General features: G+C 43.9%; 1 protein-coding gene across 1 annotated transcript in view; it reads left to right on the top strand.

Annotated features, from left to right (window-relative positions):
• LOC106567292 (protein Niban 2) overlaps positions 1-22,014 on the top strand; it is a 47,118-nt gene that overhangs the window by 21,324 nt on the left and 3,780 nt on the right. The window contains exons 3-10 of the mRNA XM_014136437.3: positions 1,869-1,997; positions 2,194-2,299; positions 2,595-2,762; positions 11,842-11,957; positions 16,558-16,662; positions 18,985-19,147; positions 21,339-21,526; positions 21,745-21,900. Of these exons, the coding sequence (XP_013991912.1) occupies positions 1,869-1,997; positions 2,194-2,299; positions 2,595-2,762; positions 11,842-11,957; positions 16,558-16,662; positions 18,985-19,147; positions 21,339-21,526; positions 21,745-21,900 (1,131 nt within the window). The remainder of the gene's footprint in view (positions 1-1,868; positions 1,998-2,193; positions 2,300-2,594; positions 2,763-11,841; positions 11,958-16,557; positions 16,663-18,984; positions 19,148-21,338; positions 21,527-21,744; positions 21,901-22,014) is intronic.

Raw genomic sequence — 22,014 nt, 5'->3', positions numbered from 1 at the left:
CTCACTGCACCCTCGTGAATTCTCTCTTTTTATAATACATTCTATACGTTAATTTACACATTCAGCTGTCCCTCTTCCGTTTATTCAGTTACTTCATTTTCCTCTATCACAGTATTCCCACGCCATCTGTGTCTCTCTTACTCATCCTCCTCTGCTCCTCATCCTCTGTTTTTATCTACCTCACCATCCTCCTCTGAGTCTCCCTTAAGATTTTATCTCATTGTTAGGTCGTGAGTGTTACCACTCTAACAGTCAAAATGCTATGGACACAGATATGACGCGTGTACTGTAGCCATCCCCACTGTGATACTGTTGAGTTCTGTGTTAGTCTCCACCATCGAGTCACTGGAGGGAATTAAAGCAGATTTCACACATGAACAAACAGTGATGGTGCTAAGAATCTTGTGACTGCTTTCCTTGTCTATTCTCTTCAGTACCCAAGTGATGCTCTGGGTAGTGACACGCTCGCATTGACACATGCGCGCACAAAAACACAAACCCACATGCACATACTTACATTCACACAAGGAAACAGCACAGAACTCTTTCAGATTAAAACAGAGGCCCTCATAGGCACCACCTTTAACCAAGCATTCCCAGTTAGCACCTTCCAAGCACACATAACCTTTCTTCTTCTCCAGCTCCACCCCACCACCCCTCCTTTCTTGCTCAGCTGGGATTATGCTGTTTGAGTTCCAGTATTTGATCTACAACAGGAAATCTAAAAACAAAGTGGTGTAAACAATATACCACACCTGTGTTTTCTCACTGTAGCCATCCAGTCTCAACCTCCACCAGCGTGTCAAATGATATCAGACCTGACATTACTGTATGTATGAGTCTCAAATGGCACGCTATTCCCTGTATAGTGCACTGCTTTTGACCAGAGCCCTATGGTGCCATTTGACATACAGCCTGTCTGTGTCAGGACCTTGTTGTTCCACACACGTGATGCCTTCTCTGTATGTTACAAGACATGTTTAGACCAATGGTGTCCAATGTATTTCCTGTTTTCAGTCCTTCCTTTTAAATAGTGTCTGAATTAGATTGATTGATCTGTAATTGACTTGGTAACTAACTGACCATGCAGATCAGCATCACTTGTACAACTGCAAACACCACAGTTGTGTCCCAAATTGCACCCTATACCCTTTGTAGTGCATTATGTTTGACCAGACCTGGTAAAATGTAGTGCACTATATAGGGAATAGGGTGCTATTTGGGACGAAGGACCATCATTACAGCTTTTGCTGGTACTAACTAACTAGGCCTGGGAATTGCCAGGGACCTCACGACACAATATTATCACGATACTTAGATGCCGATACAATTTGACATTGTCCTGTGTAGTTGCGCACTATTCATTGGGTGCTGACATTAGTCGTTTTTGATGATAACATTTTGTGTTGTCGGAGCTCCAGTCTGCCCACACTAGTCGCCAATCAACTCCATCGTAAATCGTGGAGTTGAGTTTAATCGTCTAGAAAGGTCATGGAAATAAGTGCTGAAAACATGTTGGATTACTATTTAAAAAGAAGATGGAGAACAAGCTATAGAATGAAAAATACTTTTGTTTATGCGTAGGTAAAAAAATGATCTGATAGTCGTAGTGGGGTAGTAGATGCCTAGTCTCCCTTATGGCTCAGCTCAAGTGCCTACATAATACATACATAATTTACACAGACAGAAGTCCGCTCAGATAGGCCCAGCTCAGAGTTTCATTTAGAATGGAAAATGAATGTGTTTATGCAACAGTTGTTAGTGCATCGAACCAAATTGTATCGATTTGTTCTCTAAACAAACCAAATCACATGTAGTACAATAATACAAGTGATAGCAGCTCTAATGCTAACTGTCTGTTGTGGTAGAACGCTCTGGAGGACCGCTCCATCTTTTCTGGGGGTCTGTTCCAGTACCTGGAGGAAAACAAGAGATGGAGGAACCGCTTTGTCTTCGTGGCCGACACCTACAACATCAGCTTCTACGAAAACAAAGTGGTGAGGCTGGTCAGAAAACAGAAACCATCTCTTTTTGTTGTTGCTAGATTTGTTTTCACTTTCATAATCAGACCGATTTACATGCCAGCTAGTCTGAATCGTTTAGGTCACAACTTTAACTGTGATTTGATGGTTCTGAACGGTTTGTACATTTTTCACCTTCTTTTCTTGAAACTGCACCCTCACTCTCTGATAGGCTCACGAGAGGAGCTTGCACCCTAAAGGAACCATCAACTGTGCTGGATACAAAGCTCTAACTTCCATGGAGGAGTATCTTGAACTGATCAACACCAGCCTGCCAGGTGAGAGATGAATGGGTTACACCTGACTAGCTGATTTGTATATAATAAACAGCTGATCATTAGACAGTGTTGGATTTTGGTATAACCAGCACTTTCCCCAATGTGAGATCAAGTACTCAGTGACTAGCTGGGCCATATTCATTAGGGAATACTGTAGCAAAACATTTAGCAATGAGTGTTTTCTATTGGACAAGTTCTGGAATTCCTTTTCTGATTCAATATGTTTTCTTTGTTTTGGTGCCCTGTTGAGGAGACTATGAACACCTATAAACGTGAATGTGTGTTTGTGTTTTAGGCATAAAGGCCAAGGTGGGCAGTGGTCCGTTTGTGAAGTGTGCCACCCAGTTCCCCCTGATCCTGTGGCACCCGTATGCCCGCCACCACTACTTCTGTGTGCTGACAGAGAAGGAGCAGAAGAAGTGGCACGCTGTGCTTCAGGACTGTGTCAGACACAGCAACAATGGTGAGGAGCTGTCTGAACACACACACCACACACACTGTCATAATAACGCACACAAACAGCATATACTATCCTTGTCGGGACCTGAAATTGATTTCCATTCAAAATTCTACACTACACATTTACAGCAAGAATATCATCTCATGCAGACAATCCCATTGGTGGTGCATGACAGAGGATTACCCATCTCAGATGGAGAACAACATAGAGACTCTCCCTCAGCTCCACCCTGACCAATTACTGCTCTTCTGCCTCACTGCCATTGTTCACAACACAGACCTGTGTGTGTCTTGTGAAAGTTTGCATACCATCACAATGAGCTATCAGTGACGGTGAAACGCAGCAGGGCAGGAATGTGTTATTGAAGTTATTGTCTTGGGCAACATCCCAAATGGCCCGCTATTTACTATATAGTGCATTATTTCTGTCCAGAGGCCTAATGGGCTACACATTGGTATAGGATGAGGTGAGCCCCCCCTTTCCATGTCAATCGTAAATGTGCTTGTGTGTATTCCTGTACCTCATCCAACACACACAAACACACATTTTCAGAGAAACTTGGAGAAGTGAGAAATCCCCTTAGGGAGGATTTCACAGGAAGGTGAAACAATATGTGATTATTCATTGAGTGACAAAGTGGGCTGATGAAATCACATGAACAGACTTGCTAGGATCCCACAGTTTGCAGAAGCAGCTCAACAATAAAATGGTGATCACTGCACTGATCCACTGATGGTCCTCCGACATCACGTCAGCACCTTCCCATAATGCACTTTAAATAAACACACTGGCATGTCTCGACCACTAACACCCCACGCCCTGGGAGGATCTGAGCCGTGTTCACTTGGGATCAAAGCACACATGCATTCACACGTGCATACACACACACACACACACACACACACAGACACACACACAATGACAAGGTGCTGACACAGTGTTTGTGTCCATTTTGACCTTTGAAGATGTCTTCTGCAGATTGATTTAAAGCATCCTCTATGCAGTCATTTCCATGCAGTATATAGTTAGTAGAACTATAAGTACATACTTTTTTCTCATAGACTCATCTTTTGCCTATTTTTATGGCGGCGCCTAGCGGTTAAGAGCGTTTGGCCAGAAACCGAAAGGTTGCTGGTTCGAATCCCCTAGCCGACTACTAGGTTAAACATCTGTCTGTGCCCTTGAGCAAGGCACTTAAACCGTATTGCTCCTGTAATCTGCTCTGGTTACTAAAACATTCTCATAAATAGGATATATATTTTTTAACACCTAGACCACATTGGGTGCACATTGACTATCGTCTCTGACTCTTTGTACGAACAATAAGAAGCTCAAGAATCTTCACCCCTTGTTGGCCCCTCCTCTGGAGCCAATCAGAGCCATGGTACTCCCCTTACCTGTCCAGGCCTGGAGCCAATCAAAGTCATAGTACTCCCCCTACATGTCCAGGCCTGCCAGCTGTCCAAACAGCAAGCAATGCAGAAGCACGGTGGCTAGGAAAAACTCCCTAGAAAGGCAGGAACCTAAGAAGAAACCTAGACTGGGTGGCCAGTCCTCTTCTGGCTGTGCCGGGTGGAGATTATAACAGAACATGGCCAAGATGTTCAAATGTTCATAGATGACCAGCAGGGTCAAATACTAATCAGTGGTTGTAGAGGGTGCAACAGGTCAGCACCTCAGGAGTTAATGCCAGTTGGCTTTTCTTAGTCGATATGAGAGAGAGAGAATTCATACAGGAGAAATACTCCAGATATACAGTTGAAGTCAGAAGTTTACATACACCTTAGCCAAATACATTTAAACTCACTTTTCACAATTCCTGACATTTAATCCTAGTATTTTAAGAATGTGAAATGTCAGAATAATAGTAGAGTGATTTATTTCAGCTTTTATTTCTTTCATCACATTCCCAGTGGGTCAAAAGTTTACATGCACTCAATTAGTATTTGGTAGCATTGCCTTTAAATTGTTTAACTTGGGTCAAACGTTTCGGGTAGCCTTCCACAAGCTTCCCACAATACGCTGGGTTAATTTTGGCCCATTCTTCCTGACAGAGCTGGTGTAACTGAGTCAGGTTTCTAGGCCTCCTTGCTCACACATGCTTTTTCAGTTCTGCCCACAAATGTTCTATAGGGTTGAGGGCTTGGTGATGGCCACTCCAATACCTTGACTTTTTGCCACAACTTTGGAAGTACGCTTTGGGTCATTGTCCATTTGGAAGACCCATTTGCGACCAAGTTTTAACTTCCTGACTGATGTCTTGAGATGTTCCTTCAATATATCCACATCATTTTCCTTGTGATACAGTGAATTATAAGTGAAATAATCTGTCTGTAAACAATTGTTGGAAAAATGACTTGTGTCATGCACAAAGTAGACGTCCTAACCAACTTGCCAAAACTAGAGTTTGTTAACAAGAAATTTGTGTAGTGGTTGAAAAACAAGTTTTAATGATTCCAACCTAAGTGTATGTAAACTTCCGACTTCAACTGTAACAGACTGATCCTAGCCCCCCGACACATAAACTATTGCGGCATAAATACTGGAGGCTGAGACAGGAGGGGTCGGGAGACACTAACCAGGCAGGATATAACACCAACCACTTTACCCAAAGCCCAGCCCCCACACCACTAGAGGGATATCTTCAAACCACCAACTCACTACCCTGAGACAAGGCCAAGTATAGCCCATGAAGATCTCCCCCACGGCACGAACCCGAGGGGGGCGCCAAGCTGGACAGGAAGATTACGTCAGTGACTCAACCCACTCAAGTGAAGCACCCCTCCAAGGGACGGCATGGAAGACCACCAGTAAGCCAGTGACTCAGCCCCCGTAATAGGGTTGGAGGCAGAGAATCCCAGTGGAGAGAGGGGAACCGGCCAGGCAGAGACAGCAAGGGTGGTTCATCGCTCCAGTGCCTTTCCGTTCACCTTCACACTCCTGGGCCAGACTACACTCAATCATGGCTGTTAAGAACGCTCAGTTGGAGATATATATATATATATAGTCCTATTTCTCCCCAATTTCATGGTATCCAATTGGTAGTTACGGTCCTGTCTGATCACTGCAACTCCCGTACGGACTCGGGAGAGGCGAAGGTCGAGAGCCGTGTGTCAGTGGAGATACTGCGTTGTGATATAATCTGAAACAACCTGATAAGTCTAACCACCAATACACACTTTGTGTGGCTTGCTGCATACTCGCAGCGGAATTGGTTATCATGAAGTACAGTCCAGTAAAAGTGTTAGCAACAGTGTTTTGCATCACGTTCAGAGGATCTATTGTTTGCCGGGGTAGGACTGGGTTGGGCTGAGTCCCAAATGGCACCCTTAATAGTGTGCAGCTTTTCCAAAATAGGGTGCCATTTGGGATGCACACTCAGGCTGGTTTTGTGCTTGTGGCTCAGTGTCCTGTTGTATGAATGCCTGAGTCCTATTTGAATACAAGCCTTCTTTAAGAAATGTATTACCACACTAAAAGCTGAGGCCTTAGCACAAAGCAACCACTCAGAAAAACCGCCCATCGTTCCTGTGGCCTCACCTGTGGCAGGTGACGGTATTGTCACTTGATGACATCTTCATTACCAATGCACCCACACGTTTAGAATAGTAACTGAGGGATTTTGTCTTTTGTGCAAAAGCTGACTTCAATCAATGTAATATATCAATGCCGTGCAGATCTAATTAATTGTCTCTTCTCTATAAGATCAGACTATTTCCATACTGTTTCTCCAGCACATTTTCTCCTTTTGGTTTAACTTTTCATAGTCCTATGCTTATGGTCGGCTTATGGTATGTGATCGAGATGATCTCTCATGATTAGTCAGCCTGTCTGTCAGTCTATCACCATACCAGTTGTATTTCCTGCAGGGCGGTGCATCTCATTGGCAGTCAGAGCTAGCCCTGGGCTGCCACCAGCCACCAGGGAGCGATCAATTGCTGTATCAGCATTGTCTTAATGAAGTTTTCAGCGTTCCACTAGCCACGTGCAGTTACAAGCCTGGCTTAAATAAGCGGCAGGTGCAGGATCAAAATCCACCTTCGTAACATGGATAAAGCCTGAGCTGGAATGTGAAGCTACATGAAGCTGGCTAGCTTTCTAAAATCCTGAATAGATCTAGCTAACATTGTAGTATGCCCCTCTGGTCTGAGCACCACACCGCCACATCACTGCTTTAACCCTTAGCAGACTGAGTGTGGCGTATGTTTACCATAGTGTGGTTCATTGTATGTTTTCATAATGTGTTGGCTGACTGTAGAGTGAGTTCTGTTTGTCCTAGTGAGGCTGGTACACACCCAGGCTGTGACAGATAGCATGTGAAGGAGTCTTGTAATGCTGTCAGAGCTTGGTTGTAGAGAATAGAGCTGAGGGCTATAGTACGTTTCAGTATCTTACCATGAGGCGCTATCATGGTATACACTTGAACTCTGAACCCATCTTGCTTCTAAGCTAACGGAGAGCCGGTTGATGGTACTGTCTCGCAGACTCCTGTAAACAAGTGATTAACAATACACACGCACAGGCTAGATGTGAAGGGAACTGGGATCTGGCTGTGGCAGGAGTCACGCCAACTGCAGTAGTGCAGAGATGGACAGGTAAATGTCTCAAATAAAGAGACCATGGTAAACGCTACCACATATTTTTACACAGACACACACACTTTTTCATGCTACTGTGGATGCAATCTGCTCCCTGATCTTGGTATAAGTAATGGTTTCCAACAAGTCATATTGTGAATAAAACATTTATTCCCTTTTCCAGGATTGCCCCCCACCCCCCTCCCGTTTTGCCATCAGAACAGCCTCAATGTGTCGGGGCTTGGACTATATAAGGTGGCAAAAGTGTTCCACAGGGATGCTGGCCCATGTTGTTGGATGTCCTTTGAGGGGTGGACCATTGTTATATATGTTGTCTTGCCCATTCACCCTTTGAAGGGCACACATACACAATCCATGTCTCAATAGTATCAAGGCTTAAAAATCAGACTTTAACCTTTCTCCTCCCCTTCATCTACACTGATTGAAGTGGATTTAAAAAGTGACATCAATAAGGGATGATAGCTTTCACCTGGATTCATCTGTCATGGAAAGAGCAGGTGTCCTTAATGTTTTGTATACTCAGTGTAAATACATGTAACTTAGTAAAGGTTCACACTAGTCCCCATGTCCCAAGAGGAACATGGTATGAGAAATTGTTATTTTTATGAAGAAAGGAATTCATAGCAGTCCTGTTTTAAAAGGGGTTCAAACTTCATCCCTAGCGACACATTTTTCTTGGTGTGCATCCGAAGTGATGCCCTATTCCCTATATAGTGCATTAGTTTTGAGTGCACTTTATAAGGTACGGGTAGGACACTATATAGGGAATAGGGTGCCATTTGGGATGCAGCCTTGGTCAGCTGATCTATATGTCCAGTGTGTTCTCATGAGAGCCAATGCCTAGACAAACTAGCCCTGTTTCACCCATCAGCCCAGAGTTGGCACAGCGGGCACCGGGGGCAGAGAGAGGGCTTCCTGTCTCTGTCAACCCCTCCCCAACTCGCTCCATTTATTTCCTGTCTTTGTCTAACCCACAGCCAAAGCATGCAAGATAGACTCTCACATGAGCAGCATACCACCCTGCATCCCACTACTGGCTTGCCTCTGAAGCTAAGCAGGGTTGGTCCTGGTTGGTCCCTGGATGGGAGACCAGATGCTGCTGGAAGTGGTGTTGGAGGGCCAGTAGGAGGCACTCTTTCCTCTGGTCTAAAATAAAATATCCCAATGCCCCAGGGCAGTGATTGGGGACATTGCCCTGTGTAGGGTGGGATGTTAAACGGGTTTCCTGACTCTCTGTGGTCACTAAAGATTCCATGGCACTTATTGTAAGAGTAGGGTAAAATAATCAAAAACACACATATGCTACACAGTGGTGTAAAAATACTTTAAAGTGCAACTTAAGTAGTTATTTGGGGTGTCTGTACTTTACTATTTTACTTTTACTTCACTACATTCCTAAAGAAAATAATGTACTTTTTACTCCACACATTTTCCCTGACACCCAAAAGTAATCGTTACATTTTGAATGCTAGCAGGAAAGTGTCCAATTCATGCACTTATCAAGAGAACCTCCCTGGTCATCCCTACTGCCTCTGATCTGGCAGACTCACTAAACACAAATGCTTTGTTTGTTTGTAAATTATGTCTGCATTTTGTAGTGTGCCCCTGGCTATCCGTAAATACATAAATAAGAAAATTGTGCTGTTTGCTTAATACGCGAAAACAGGTTTTTAGAAATTATTTTCATAAGTATTCAGACCCTTTGCTATGAGACACGAAATTGAACTCAGGTGCATCATGTATCCATTGATCATCCTTGAAATGTTTCTACAACTTGATTGGAGTCCATCTGTGGTAAATTCAATTGATTGGACATAATTTGGAAAGGCACACACCTGTCTATATAAGGTCCCGCAATTGACAGTGCATGTCAGAGCAAAACTCAAGCCATGAGGTCAAAGGAATTGTCCGTAGAGCTCCAAGACAAGATTGTGACGAGGCACAGATCTGGGGAAGGGTACCAAAAAATGTCTGCAGCATTGAAGGTCCCCAAGAACACAGTGGCCTCCAACATTCTTAAATGGAAGACGTTTGGAACCACCAAGACTCTTCCTAAAGCTGGCCACCCTGCCAAACTGAGCAATCGGGGAAGAAGAGCCTTGATCAGGGAGGTGACAAAGAACCCAATGGTCACTCTGACAGAGCTCCAGAGTTCCTCTGTGGAGATGGAAGAACCTTCCAGAAGGACAACCATCTTTGCAGCACTCTACCAATCAGGCCTTTATGGTAGAGTTTCCAGATGGAAGCCACTCCTCAGTAAAAGGCCCATGACAGCCCGCTTGGAGTTTGCCGAAAGGCACCTAAAGGTCTCTCAGACCTGAAACCAAGATTAAACTCTTTGGCCTGAATGCCAAGCGTGATGTCTGGAGGAAACCTGGCACCATCCCTACGGTGAAGCATGGTGGTGATGTCAGCATGCTGTGGGGATGTTTTTTAGCGGCAGGGACTGGGAGACTAGTCAGGATCGAGGCAAAGATGAATGAAGCAAAGTACAGAGAGATCCTTGATGAAAACCTGCTCCAGAGCGCTCAGGACCTCAGACTGGGGCGAAGGTTCATCTTCCAACAGGACAACGACCCTAAGCACACAGCCAAGACAATGCAGGACTGGCTTCGGGACAAGCCTCTGAATCTCATTGAGGGTCCCAGCCGGATTTAAACCTCTTCGAATATCTCTGGAGAGACCTGAAAATAGCTGTGCAGCAACGTTCCCCATCCAACCTGACAGAGCTTTGGAATCTGCAGAGAAGAATGGAAGAAACTTCCCAAATACAGGTGTGCCAAGCTTATAGCGTCATACCCAAGAAGACTCGAGGCTGTAATCGCTTATGTAAATGTGATATTTCAGTTTTCTATTTTTAATACATTTGCAAAAAATTCTAAAAACCTGTTTTTGCTTTGTCATTATGAGGTATTGTGTGTAGATTGATGAGAGGGGAAAAAAACAAATTTAATCAATTTTAGAATAAGGCTGTAACCTGACAATGTGGAAAAAAGTCAAGGGGTCTGAATACTTTCCGAAAGCACTGTATAAGCAATTTGAAATTATTTTTACTTTCGATACTTAAGTATATTTTTGCAATTCCATTTACTTTTAATACTTAAGTAGATTTAAAACCAAGTACTTTTAAACTTTACTCAAGTAATATTTTAGTGGGTGACTTTTACTTGAGTCATTTTTTTATTAAGGTATCTTTCCCTTTACTCAAGTATGACAATTGGTAACTTTTTCCACCACTGTTACTACATGACTACACTACATCACAGACACTCACACTCAAGTTGAGCCTTTCCTGTATGCTTGACTATTGTGGAGTCATGAAGTGATATCTGATGCTGTTTTTGGAGCTTATGTCAGACATATTTTTTTCCCATATATGGCTATACCTCTTGGTTATATTTAGCAGGGGTTTCCTTTTATATAGTCCTTTCCCAGTAGGTAGCTTGGCTTCTACTAAGCTGAGAGCCATCCTCTACTGATTCTGTGGAGGGTTGTAGTTGTTCGATCCCACCTGTCACATTTGTGCACTGTGTCTAGGGTTTACAGAGAATGGTGCAACAAACAAAAAACAGCGGCAGTCCTGTGGGTGAAAACAACTCGTTGATGAGAGTGGTCGAAGGAGAAAGGCAAGAATTGTGCAAGCTAACAGGCGGGCCACAAACAGACAAATAACGGCGCAGTACAACAGTGGTGTGCAGAACAGCATCTTGGAACACACAACTCGTCGATCCTTGTCACGGATGGGCTATTGCAGCAGACGACCACACCAGGTTCCACTCCTATCAGCTAAAAACAAGAAGAAGAGGCTCCAGTGGGCACACGATCACCAACACTGGACAATTGAGGAGTGGAAAAACATTGCCTGGTCTGACGAATCCAGGTTCCTGTAGCGTCATGCTGATGGCAGAGTCAGGACTTGGTGTAAGCAGCATGAGTCCATGGCCCCATCCAGCCTGGTGTACTGGTGTGTGGGAAATGTTTTCCTGGCACTTGTTAGGTCCCCTAATACCAATTGCGCAACAAACATTTCCAACACCTTGTAAGGTAAGTGGGGGGTGGGGGGGTCTGCCCTGGTTTTAGATGGGTGTACCTAATCAACTGGCTGGTGTGTTTGCGTGTTGTGTATTCTTTGTATACATGCTGTGGCACTCTGTCTCATCCGCCAATCCATATGGCAGACCGAGGCAGGCACATCCGCTTGTGGCTATTCAGTTCATGGCCACACTTCTCAACACACTCACTTTTAGAGGGTGTCACAATACAGAGACCTTAATAGAAACAGATCCTCATTTCAGGATCCCCTGAATTTGAGTGCTGGTGTATTTTCACTACATAAACCAACCCACACGGTGAGTGCCTACTTCCTGAAAGTGAATAGATTTTTCAAATTTCTCTATCACCTTTTGGACACACACGTCAAACACCACCACCACTGCAGAAGCTCCAACCTATCCAAAATGTGTGCTCTCTGGTGCCCCCTCCAGGTCTGTCAGAGGAGTGCAGGGTGCAGACCCCGGCCTTCACAGATGCGATGCGACTCCACAGGCAGGCTCAGGGACACTACGGCACCTGGGACATGATGTGTGGAGGGCCACCACAGGTGAGAGGAACACTATAGAGTTGGCTCTAGCTCTTGAGGACTTTGTTACATTTAGTCAATCTCATTTCATTTGATTGTATTCTGAATTAGTGATGCTAACACCTTACAGTATATGTACTGTATTCAAGATCGCTACCCAAAGTTCAGGAGCAATCTTACAGCAGGTCATTCCCGGCCTTAGCTAAACCTCTTGGGTGGCCAGTGGCCATGATGGATGTCAGTCAGGCAGCCGGTGTGTATTTCACAGCTGTTTGTTGAGGATTGGCTGTTTATCTGAGTACACGTGGAAGGAGAAAATACTCTTCCCCCTGAGAAAACAGTGTAGAGAACATGTTGTACCTCACCACCTCCCTCTGTCAGTGATGCCAGACTCCTGCTCCTCTGGGTGGGGTCTCCCCTAAAAGAGCTCCATTTCACTCATACTCTTCCCCCGATTATCATCACCACTTCCCACTGTCGACCTGTTTGTGCCAACAGTGGGACTGGGTCTTCTGCTTGCTACCATTGTAAAGGTACAAGTAGGGACTAAGTGGTGTCATTCCCAGAGTCGAATCACTCTGGTTTCACTTGATAAAGTATTGCGGTGTAAAGGTAATAGGGTGCCATTTGGGACGGGACACTGTTACTCTGTGAAGTCCTGAAGTGATCACACTTACTCAGTAGAAATGAGACACTAAACTTTAAAGGGGTCCAAGTGTTGGGCATTAGACAGTAGGTCTGCATCCGAAATGGCACCGTATTCCCTATATAGTGTACCCTAAACTGGCCCTGGCCAAATTAGTCCACTATAGGGAATAGGGTGCTATTCAGACGGGCACCCAAGAATTATCATGTCAATATCATGGCCCTGTGTATACTGAACAAAAATATAAATGCAAGATGTAAAGTGTTGGTCCCATGTTTCATGAGCTGAAATAAAAGACCCCAGAAATGTTCCATAAGCACAAAAAGCTTATTTCTCTCAAGTTTTGGGAACAAATTTGTTTACATCCATGTTAGTGAGCATTTCTCCTTTGCCAAGATAATCCATCCACCTGACAGGTGTAGCATATCAAGAAGCTGATTAAACAGCATGATCATTACACAGGTGCACCTTGTGCTGGGGACAATAAAGGTTTTGTCACACAACACAATGCCACAGATGTCTCAAGTTTTGAGGGAGCGTGCAATTAACATGCTGACTGCAGGAATGTCCCCCAGAGCTGTTGACAGGTAATTTAATGATAATTCTTCTACCATAAGCCGCCTCCAATGTCTTTTTAGAGAATTTGGCAGTACGTCCATCCAGCCTTACAACCGCAGACCACATGTATGGCAACGTTGTGAACAGAGTGCCCCATGGTGGCGGTGAGGTTATGGCATGGGAAGACATAAGCTAGAGACGACAAACTTTAATTGCATTTTATCGATGGAAATATGAATGCACAGCGATACCGCGACGAGATCCTGAGGCCCATTGTTGTGCTATTCATCCCACGCCATCCCCTTATGTTTCAGCATGATAATGCACGGCCCCATGTCGCAAGGATTTGTACATAATTCCTGGAAGCTGAAAATATCCCAGTTCTTCGATGGCCTGCATACTCACCAGACATGTCACCCATTTAGCATGTTTTGGATGCTCTGGATCGACGCATACGACAGTGTGTTCCAGTTTCCGCCAGTATCCAGAAATTTCGCACAACTTCGCCATTGAAGAGGAGTGGGAAAACATTCCACAGGCCACAATCAACAGCCTGATCAACTCTATGTGAAGGAGATGCATGAGGCAAATGGTGGTCACACTAGATACTGACTTGTTTTATGGTCCACTCCCCTAACTTTTTAAAAAGGTATCTGTGACCAACAGATGCATATCTACAGTGGGGGAAAAAAGTATTTGATCCCCTGCTGATTTTGTACATTTGCCCACTTACAAAGAAATGATCAGTCTATAATTTTAATGGTAGGTTTATTTGAACAGTGAGAGACAGAATAACAACAAAAAAATCCAGAAAAACGCATGTCAAAAATGTTATAAAATGATTTGCAGTTTAATGAGGGAAATAAGTATTTGACCCCTCTGCAAAACATGACTTAGTACTTGGTGGCAAAACCCTTGTTGGCAATCAGAGGTCAGACGTTTCTTGTAGTTGGCCACCAAGTTTGCACACATCTCAGGAGGGATTTTGTCCCACTCCTCTTTGCAGATCTTCTCCAAGTCATTAAGGTTTCGAGGCTGACGTTTGGCAACTCGAACCTTCAGCTCCCTCCACAGATTTTCTATGGGATTAAGGTCTGGAGACTGGCTAGGCCACTCCAGGACCTTAATGTGCTTCTTCTTGAGCTACTCCTTTGTTGCCTTGGCCGTGTGTTTTGGGTCATTGTCATGCTGGAATACCCATCCACGACCCATTTTCAATGCCCTGGCTGAGGGAAGGAGGTTGTCACCCAAGATTTGACAGTACATGGCCCCGTCAAATGATGCGGTGAAGTTGTCCTGTCCCCTTAGCAGAAAAACACCCCCAAAGCGTAATGTTTCCACCTCCATGTTTGACGGTGGAGATGGTGTTCTTGGGGTCATAGGCAGCATTCCTCCTCCAAACACGGCGAGTTGAGTTGATGCCAAAGAGCTCCATTTTGGTCTCATCTGACCACAACACTTTCACCAGTTGTCCTCTGAATCATTCAGATGTTCATTGCGGGCGCTGCAGGATTTCAGTCCTTCACGGCGTAGTGTGTTACCAATTGTTTTCTTGGTGACTATGGTCCCAGCTGCCTTGAGATCATTGACAAGATCCTCCCGTGTAGTTCTGGGCTGATTCCTCACTGTTCTCATGATCATTGCAACTCCACGAGGTGAGATCTTGCATGGAGCCCCAGGCCGAGGGATATTGACAGTTCTTTTGTGTTTCTTCCATTTGCGAATAATCGCACCAAATGTTGTCACCTTCTCACCAAGCTGCTTGGCGATGGTCTTGTAGCCCATTCCAGCCTTGTGTAGGTCTACAATCTTGTCCCTGACATCCTTGGAGAGCTCTTTGCTCTTGGCCATGGTGGAGAGTTTGGAATCTGAATGATTGATTGCTTCTGTGGACAGGTGTCTTTTATACAGGTAACAAACTGAGATTAGGAGCACTACCTTTAAGAGTGTGCTCCTAATCTCAGCTCGTTACCTGTATAAAAGACACCTGGGAGCCAGAAATCTTTCAGATTGAGAGGGGGTCAAATACTTATTTCCCTCATTAAAATGCAAATCAATTTATAACATTTTTTGACATGCGTTTTTCTGGATTTTTTTGTTGTTATTCTGTCTCTCACTGTTCAAGTAAACCTACCATTAAAATTATAGACTGATCCTTTCTTTATCAGTGGGCAAACGTACAAAATCAGCAGGGGATCAAATACTTTTTTCCCCCACTGTATATCATGTGAAATCCACAGATTAGGGCCTAATGAATGTATTTCAGTTGAATGATTTCATTATATGAACTGTAACTCAGTAAAATTAGAAATTGTTGCGTTTTATGTTTGCTCAGTATAATAACAGCTGTCCTGGAAGGACTAATAGTGTGTTTCTAGCTTACGTAGTGTTAGTTGCACCAGAGCATCACAGGCATCCTAAAATATGGACTGTACCTCACCAACAACACAGTAGTTTTATATATGGACATCTATGCTCATGGAAAACATCTTCTGCATGTCATGTATCTAGCCACTTTGTTCAGCTCCAATATGCTGCCTGGACCGCATTGAGACGATTATTCAATTAGGTCTAAAGCAGAGTGGGACAAGTCAAGCCCTGGTCCAAGCATATTCAATTAAAACACGTGAGTTATGGTTTGTAATCTGCAGCCAAGACCACTGCACGTTTAGATGATACTGACTGAATGATGTGTTTTAATATTTAGATCTTATTTATACCCTGAATTATTTTCCATTTAATGGAAATGGAGAACTTGCCCTCTGACAAACACACTCCCAGCAGATGTATGCGTGTTGGGCTTCTTTGGAGTGTGTGAGTATTTTACTGCATTTTAGAGAGAAAATAGTATTTCATGAAATTGTGGGTGCTGAGATTAGGGAGACAATACCATAGCACTGAATACATATGATATTACAGTTTTTAATTCAGTTGACTTTTCACCGAAAAATCTATTACATGCCTTTAAACTATTTGGTGTTGTATTGGATAGGTATTGTATGGTACCTTGTATTGGGAACGGCACCTTAGTCATACATTTAGTTGTTATTATGTTTTGTAGAGGAGCCACATAATGCTGTTTCTCATTGTAGTGTTTCAACATCACTGCCCTCTTTCCCACTTCCATGGACTCATGTACTAAATCCTCAGAATCACACACCACTCAACCCATTCATATGGGTGACTCAGAAGTTGTTCCTGCACTCCATAGGTTGAGTTGTGTGTTTGTTGCCGTTTGAAGTGTCACAACTGTGACACAACACCATGTCATTTTCTCTGTTGTGGAAACACCTGACTGTGTGTGTGTGTGTGTGTGTGTGTGTGTGTGTGTGTGTGTGTGTGTGTGTGTGTGTGTGTGTGTGTGTGTGTGTGTGTGTGTGTGTGTGTGTGTGTGTGTGTGTGTGTGTGTGTGTGTAGATCCTAGCCAACCTAGTGATGGAGACCCTCCATCCAGAGTTGAGGAATCTGATTGGTCCTCGTCTAAAGGGGAAGATACAACAGCGACAGAGGAACTGGATGCTGGTGAGTTGTTGTCCCTCCTACATGCTGCACTGTGTTATTTCCTAGAACCTGGAGTTTACCCCAGCCACATGTTAAGTTTTTCCCATTCAGGTCACATAGTCAGGAAAACTCCTGAACCTACCATTCCTAACCACATTGCTGATTGCGCCGGCGTCCCAATTGGCACCCTATTCCCTACAGAGTGAATTTACACTACGATAGATTCCCGAGAGCAATTGGAAAAAATACCCGCGGCTAGATATAATACAATAGTGTAAAGACTAGAATCTTGTTTCATTTTTCACATCTCTTACGCCACCTCCGCGTGCGAGACTGCCCCCGCCAAGCAGTTAATGTAAACAAAATAGTATCCAACAGAAATGTTTGCTCCTATAGTAAAAAATCTTAATTGCAGAGCAATGTTTTTGAAACAGCTGAAATGTATAGACATTTACCTTATATTTGAGACTTGTTTTATAGATGTTTTATCTGGAATTTCTGTAATAGCCTGTTACTCTCAAATTGGTCGCTGTAGCTTTAAGGGAATCTCAGAACACAGCAAGCAGGAACTGCAAGCAGCAACTCCCCAGTGAATTACCAACATTTTAAGGCGCAATGAAAAGATTTTCATATAATGATTTGCATGATATTGGTCAAATGAAGCCTGGTTTGTTCTAAGGTAACTTCAATATGCTAAAGTTGTAGCTAATGTAAGCCTAAAAGCTATCTATCTACAGTGGCAAGAAAAAGTATGTGAACCATTTGGAATTACCTGGATTTCTACATAAATTGGTCATCAGATTTGATCTGATCTTCATCCAATCAATGAGACGAGATTGGAGATGTTGTTTAGAGCTGCCCTGCCCTATAAAAACACTCACAGTTTGAGTTTGCTATTCACAAGAAGCATTGCCTGATGTGAAACATGCCTCGAACAAAATAGATCTCAGAAGACCTAAGATTAAGAATTGTTGACTTGCATAAATCTGGAAAGGGTTTACAATAGTATCTCTAAAAGCCTTGATGTTCATCAGTCCATGGTAAGACAAATTGTTTATGAATGGAGAAAGTTCATCACTGTTGCTACTCTCCCTAGGAGTGGCCGTCCTGCAAAGATGACTGCAATAGCACAGCGCAGAATGCTCAGTGAGGTTAAGAAGAATCCTAGAGTGTCAGCTAAAGACTTACAGAAATCTCTGGAACATGCTAATATCTCTGACGAGTCTACGATACGTAAAACACTACACAAGAATGGTGTACATGGGAGGACACCATGGAAGAAGCCACTGCTGTCCAAATAAAACTTTGCTGCACATCAGAAGTTTGCAAAAGTGCACGTGGATGTTCCACAGCGCTACTGGCAAAATATTCTGTGGACAGATGAAACTACAGTTGAGTTGTTTGAAAGGAACACACAACACTAGAGAAAAAAAATGGCACAACAAAAACATCAAAACCTCATCCCAACTGTAAAGTATGGTGGAGGGACCATCATGGTTTGGGCTGCTTTGCTGCCTCAGGGCCTGGACAGCTTGCTATCATCGACGGAAAAATGAATTCCCAAGTTTATCAATACATTTTGCAGGAGAATGTTAGGGTATCTGTCTGCCAATTGAAGCTCAACAGGAGTTGGGTGATACAACAGGACAACGACCCAAAACACAGAAGTAAATCAACAACAGAATGGCTTCAACAGAAGAAAATACACCTTCACCTCCTGACCTCATCCCGATTTGAGATGCTGTGGCATGACCTCAAGATAGCGGTTCACACCAGATATCCCAAGAATATTGCTGAATTTAAACAGTTTTGTAAAGAGGAATGGTCCAAAATTCCTCCTGACCGTTGTGCAGGTCTGATCCACAACTACAGAAAACGTTTGGTTGAGGTCATTGCTGCCAAAAGGAGGGTCAAGCAGTTATTAAATCCAAGGATTCACATACTTTTCCCACCCTGCACTGTGAATGTTTACACGGTGTGTTCAATAAAGATATGAAAACGTATAATTGTTTGTGTTCGTTTAAGCAGACTGTGTTTGTCTATTGTTGTGACCTAGATGAAGATTAGATCAAATGTAATGACCAATTTATGTAGAAATCCAGGTATTTCCAAAGGGTTCACATACCTTTTCTTGCCACTGTATGGTTCAGCTAATGTTATGGGCCCTGGTCAAATGGTCCCCATCCCAAATGGCACCGTAAATAGTGCATTACATTTGACATGCCTACATAGTGCACTAGTTATGGGGCATAGTCAAAAGTAGTGCACTATGTAGGGAATAGGGTGCCATTTGGAACGCTGCGAGTGTGTTCAAGATCTCTCTCTCTCTCTCCCCCTCTACAGATCTCTGAGGCGGTGTATAAGCAGGTGTTGTCTCAGACCCAGGCTCAGTATGAGGCTTTAGTCCAGACCTGTGAGGTTCAGATATCCCGTCTAGACGCAGTGTTACGCACAGACATGGACCAGATAATCACCTCCAAGGAACATGTCAGCGGCAAGATCCGCGGTGAGACATGCACACACGGCACCCATAGAAAACACTCCTTACTGATATGTCGACTTCATCCAAATCGGGACTAAAAGAGATCCTAATCAAATCACACTGTATTAGTTCTCTCAACAATTGTACTTCTGCAGTCTTAGCGTCTGTAATGTCCATTGTTAGAGTGCCTACCGTTTGTCATTTCTAGTGGTTTTGGTTTGGTGAGTGCAGAGCTAAGGGCTTATTGGCACAGTAAAGCAGTAAGACCAGTTACTGGCTACATCCCAAATGGCACACTATTCTCTACATAGTGTACTACTTTTGACCAGAGCCTTATGGGCCCTGGTCAAAAGTAGTGCACTATATAGGGAATAGGGTGGCATTTGGGATGCGCTCATTGAGTAACACTATAGTATTAGACTATGGCATCATGTTACTGGTGAATTTCTATGGACAATTGCCACCAGAGGGATCCTGTACTGTAACTGACCCTACCTTTCCCTCTCACATTTCAAACTTCTACTCTGTTTCTTTACTCTCTCCCACTTTCTCTCTCTCATCCCTTACTTCCATCTCTCTTTCTTTACCTTATCTTAGCTCTCTCTCTCTCTCTCATGCTCTTATCTGCCTGCCTGCCTGCTTGTTTTAACCCTAAAGCATCTTTCACTATTTTATTCTAGCACGTCACCATTCCACCTAAAAAGATAAAGGGCACTTTTTTTCTCTCTTGTGTTTTGTTTCCCATGGAGCCAATGTTGAAGGACTGCATTCCTTAGATGTTACTGGAGTCCAATGTTCACTTTATACCACTGGTACACTTAAGACCGGGCTCAGGGCTCACGGCTCACAGGTCCACTATGTGATGGAGGAGCGGCATCTATTGAGGAACTTTAAATGTCTTTGCTCTGGTCCAACGTTAAACCAAATCGAAAGTTCAAACTAACCAGAGCTAGCTAACAGGCTTGTGTGTGCAGAGCAGCACTAAAATTAAAAACACGTCTTACCTTTTTGTAGTTCATAAATCCAATGCGAAATGTGATAACTATGGTATCCTTAACTAGCATTGAAAAAAGTTAATACATTCTTTTAAACATCTCTCCCTAATTTCTGAATCATACTTGTAACGTTGTCAGGAGGCTACAGTAACCTATGTAACGTTGTCAGGAGGCTACAGTAACCTATGTAACGTTGTCAGGAGGCTACAGTAATCTATGTAACGTTGTCAGGAGGCTACAGTAACCTATGCTTCAGTGTGGAGGGGCAGGTAACCTACACACACACACACACACACACACACACACACACACACACACACACACACACACACAGTAGCAAAGATATCAAGCTGGCAGGCAGACGCTGGAATAAGTTTCTGAGTGACGGAGTGAGTGCTTTGCATAGGCGCTTTGTTAGGATTTTTGTGGGACTGGAAACAAAATGCTCGGAATGTAAAATAACGTTATTAACCGGTTTCCACGTTTATAAAATAACGGCTTTGTTCCGGAACAGTACAGATCACTTTCGTTTTCTGTTCAAGTTCTGTTCCTCAAATAATGTCATTCTTTTTTGTGTTCTGTTCCCTGAACCTGTTCCCACCCTTGCTTTCCTCCGGACTTTTCAGTCTGATGCCTTTGGGTAAGCCAAGACAAGGCTTTGTGGAATCTAGCTCCAGGGCTATATAAATAAATTTGATTTGATTTAAATTATGAAACGCCAACCTTTATTTGTCCTCTGTAGTTGCATGCCGTTCTTTGTTTGCTGAAATACATACTTTTACAATAAATGTTAATCAAATACCGCCACTGACTTTTTCCTTGTTGAGATTCAATTGCCACATGCGCATTTGTGCTGAGTTGAAATCTTAGAGCAACACCATTGAGCAAACAGTTGGTGGTTGTATTTGATTAACGTTTATTAGAAAAGTATGGTTTCAGCAAACAGAGGCACGTAACTACAAAGGTGGCCATTTCGTAATTTGTATTTTTTTAAGTATTGACCTTGGGCGAATCGATGCAGTCAGAGAGAGATTCCACAAAGCCTGGTCTCGGATCCACTCCATTGGTGAAATTCATCAGAAACTTCCTTCACCATGGAGTGGAGTTTAGGCTGCTAGGTAATGCTCTGGGTAATACTGTGGTCTGGAAGTGTGGGTGTTTACTGTCTACTGACCACCATGGTGACTAACAATACGCCTCCATGTCTCCCCACTCTGTAGCTCTGGTGTTGCCCAGGGCAGAGCAGCTCCTGCGGGGCAGCGTCCAGCCCTTCCTCAGCTCCATCCTGGAGGCCCTGATGGAGCCCACTAGCCGAGGCTTTTCCGAGGTCCGAGACGTCTTCTTCAGAGAGCTGGTGGAGGTCAGCAAGAACACGCTCAATGGAGGGGGCAAGGACAAACTCGGGGAGGTGAGTGGACCACCGGACTGGACATACCAGCGGGGTTCGCAGGGACCCTGGGGGATTGTCTTTGGTGCCAAGTCCTCATCCCTGTCTGTCTGTCTTTAACCCCCACTCTTTCTCTCGCTCCCCTACCCTTTCTCTCTCTACCTACCCCCACCTCTTCCTCATTCACTCCCTTTGTCTCTCCTTCTTTCCCCTCATCCCTTTCACCATCACTCTCTCAGCACATGGAGAAGATCTCTATGCTGGCGTTCCACCCGGTGAAGATGCAGAGCTGCTATGAGAAGGTGGAGCAGCTGAATCTGGAGGGACTGCAGCAGAGGTTTGATGTGTCAAGCCCCTCCGTGTTCATCCAAAGGGCTCAAATCCTCATGAGAGAGGTGAGACCTTAACCCACAAATCCCACCACCTAGTAGGCATAGTGGGCATGGATGTGCCCTGCCACACCAGACTACCAACACTGTAGTTTTCTAGTTGTGAAGTAGTAAATACGA

Source organism: Salmo salar, chromosome 01 (genome assembly GCF_965601325.2).
Source record: "Salmo salar chromosome 01, fSalSal1, whole genome shotgun sequence".
NCBI lineage: Eukaryota > Metazoa > Chordata > Actinopteri > Salmoniformes > Salmonidae > Salmo > Salmo salar.
Note: the sequence above shows the minus strand (reverse complement) of the source record. Positions and strands in the feature narration are given on the sequence as shown.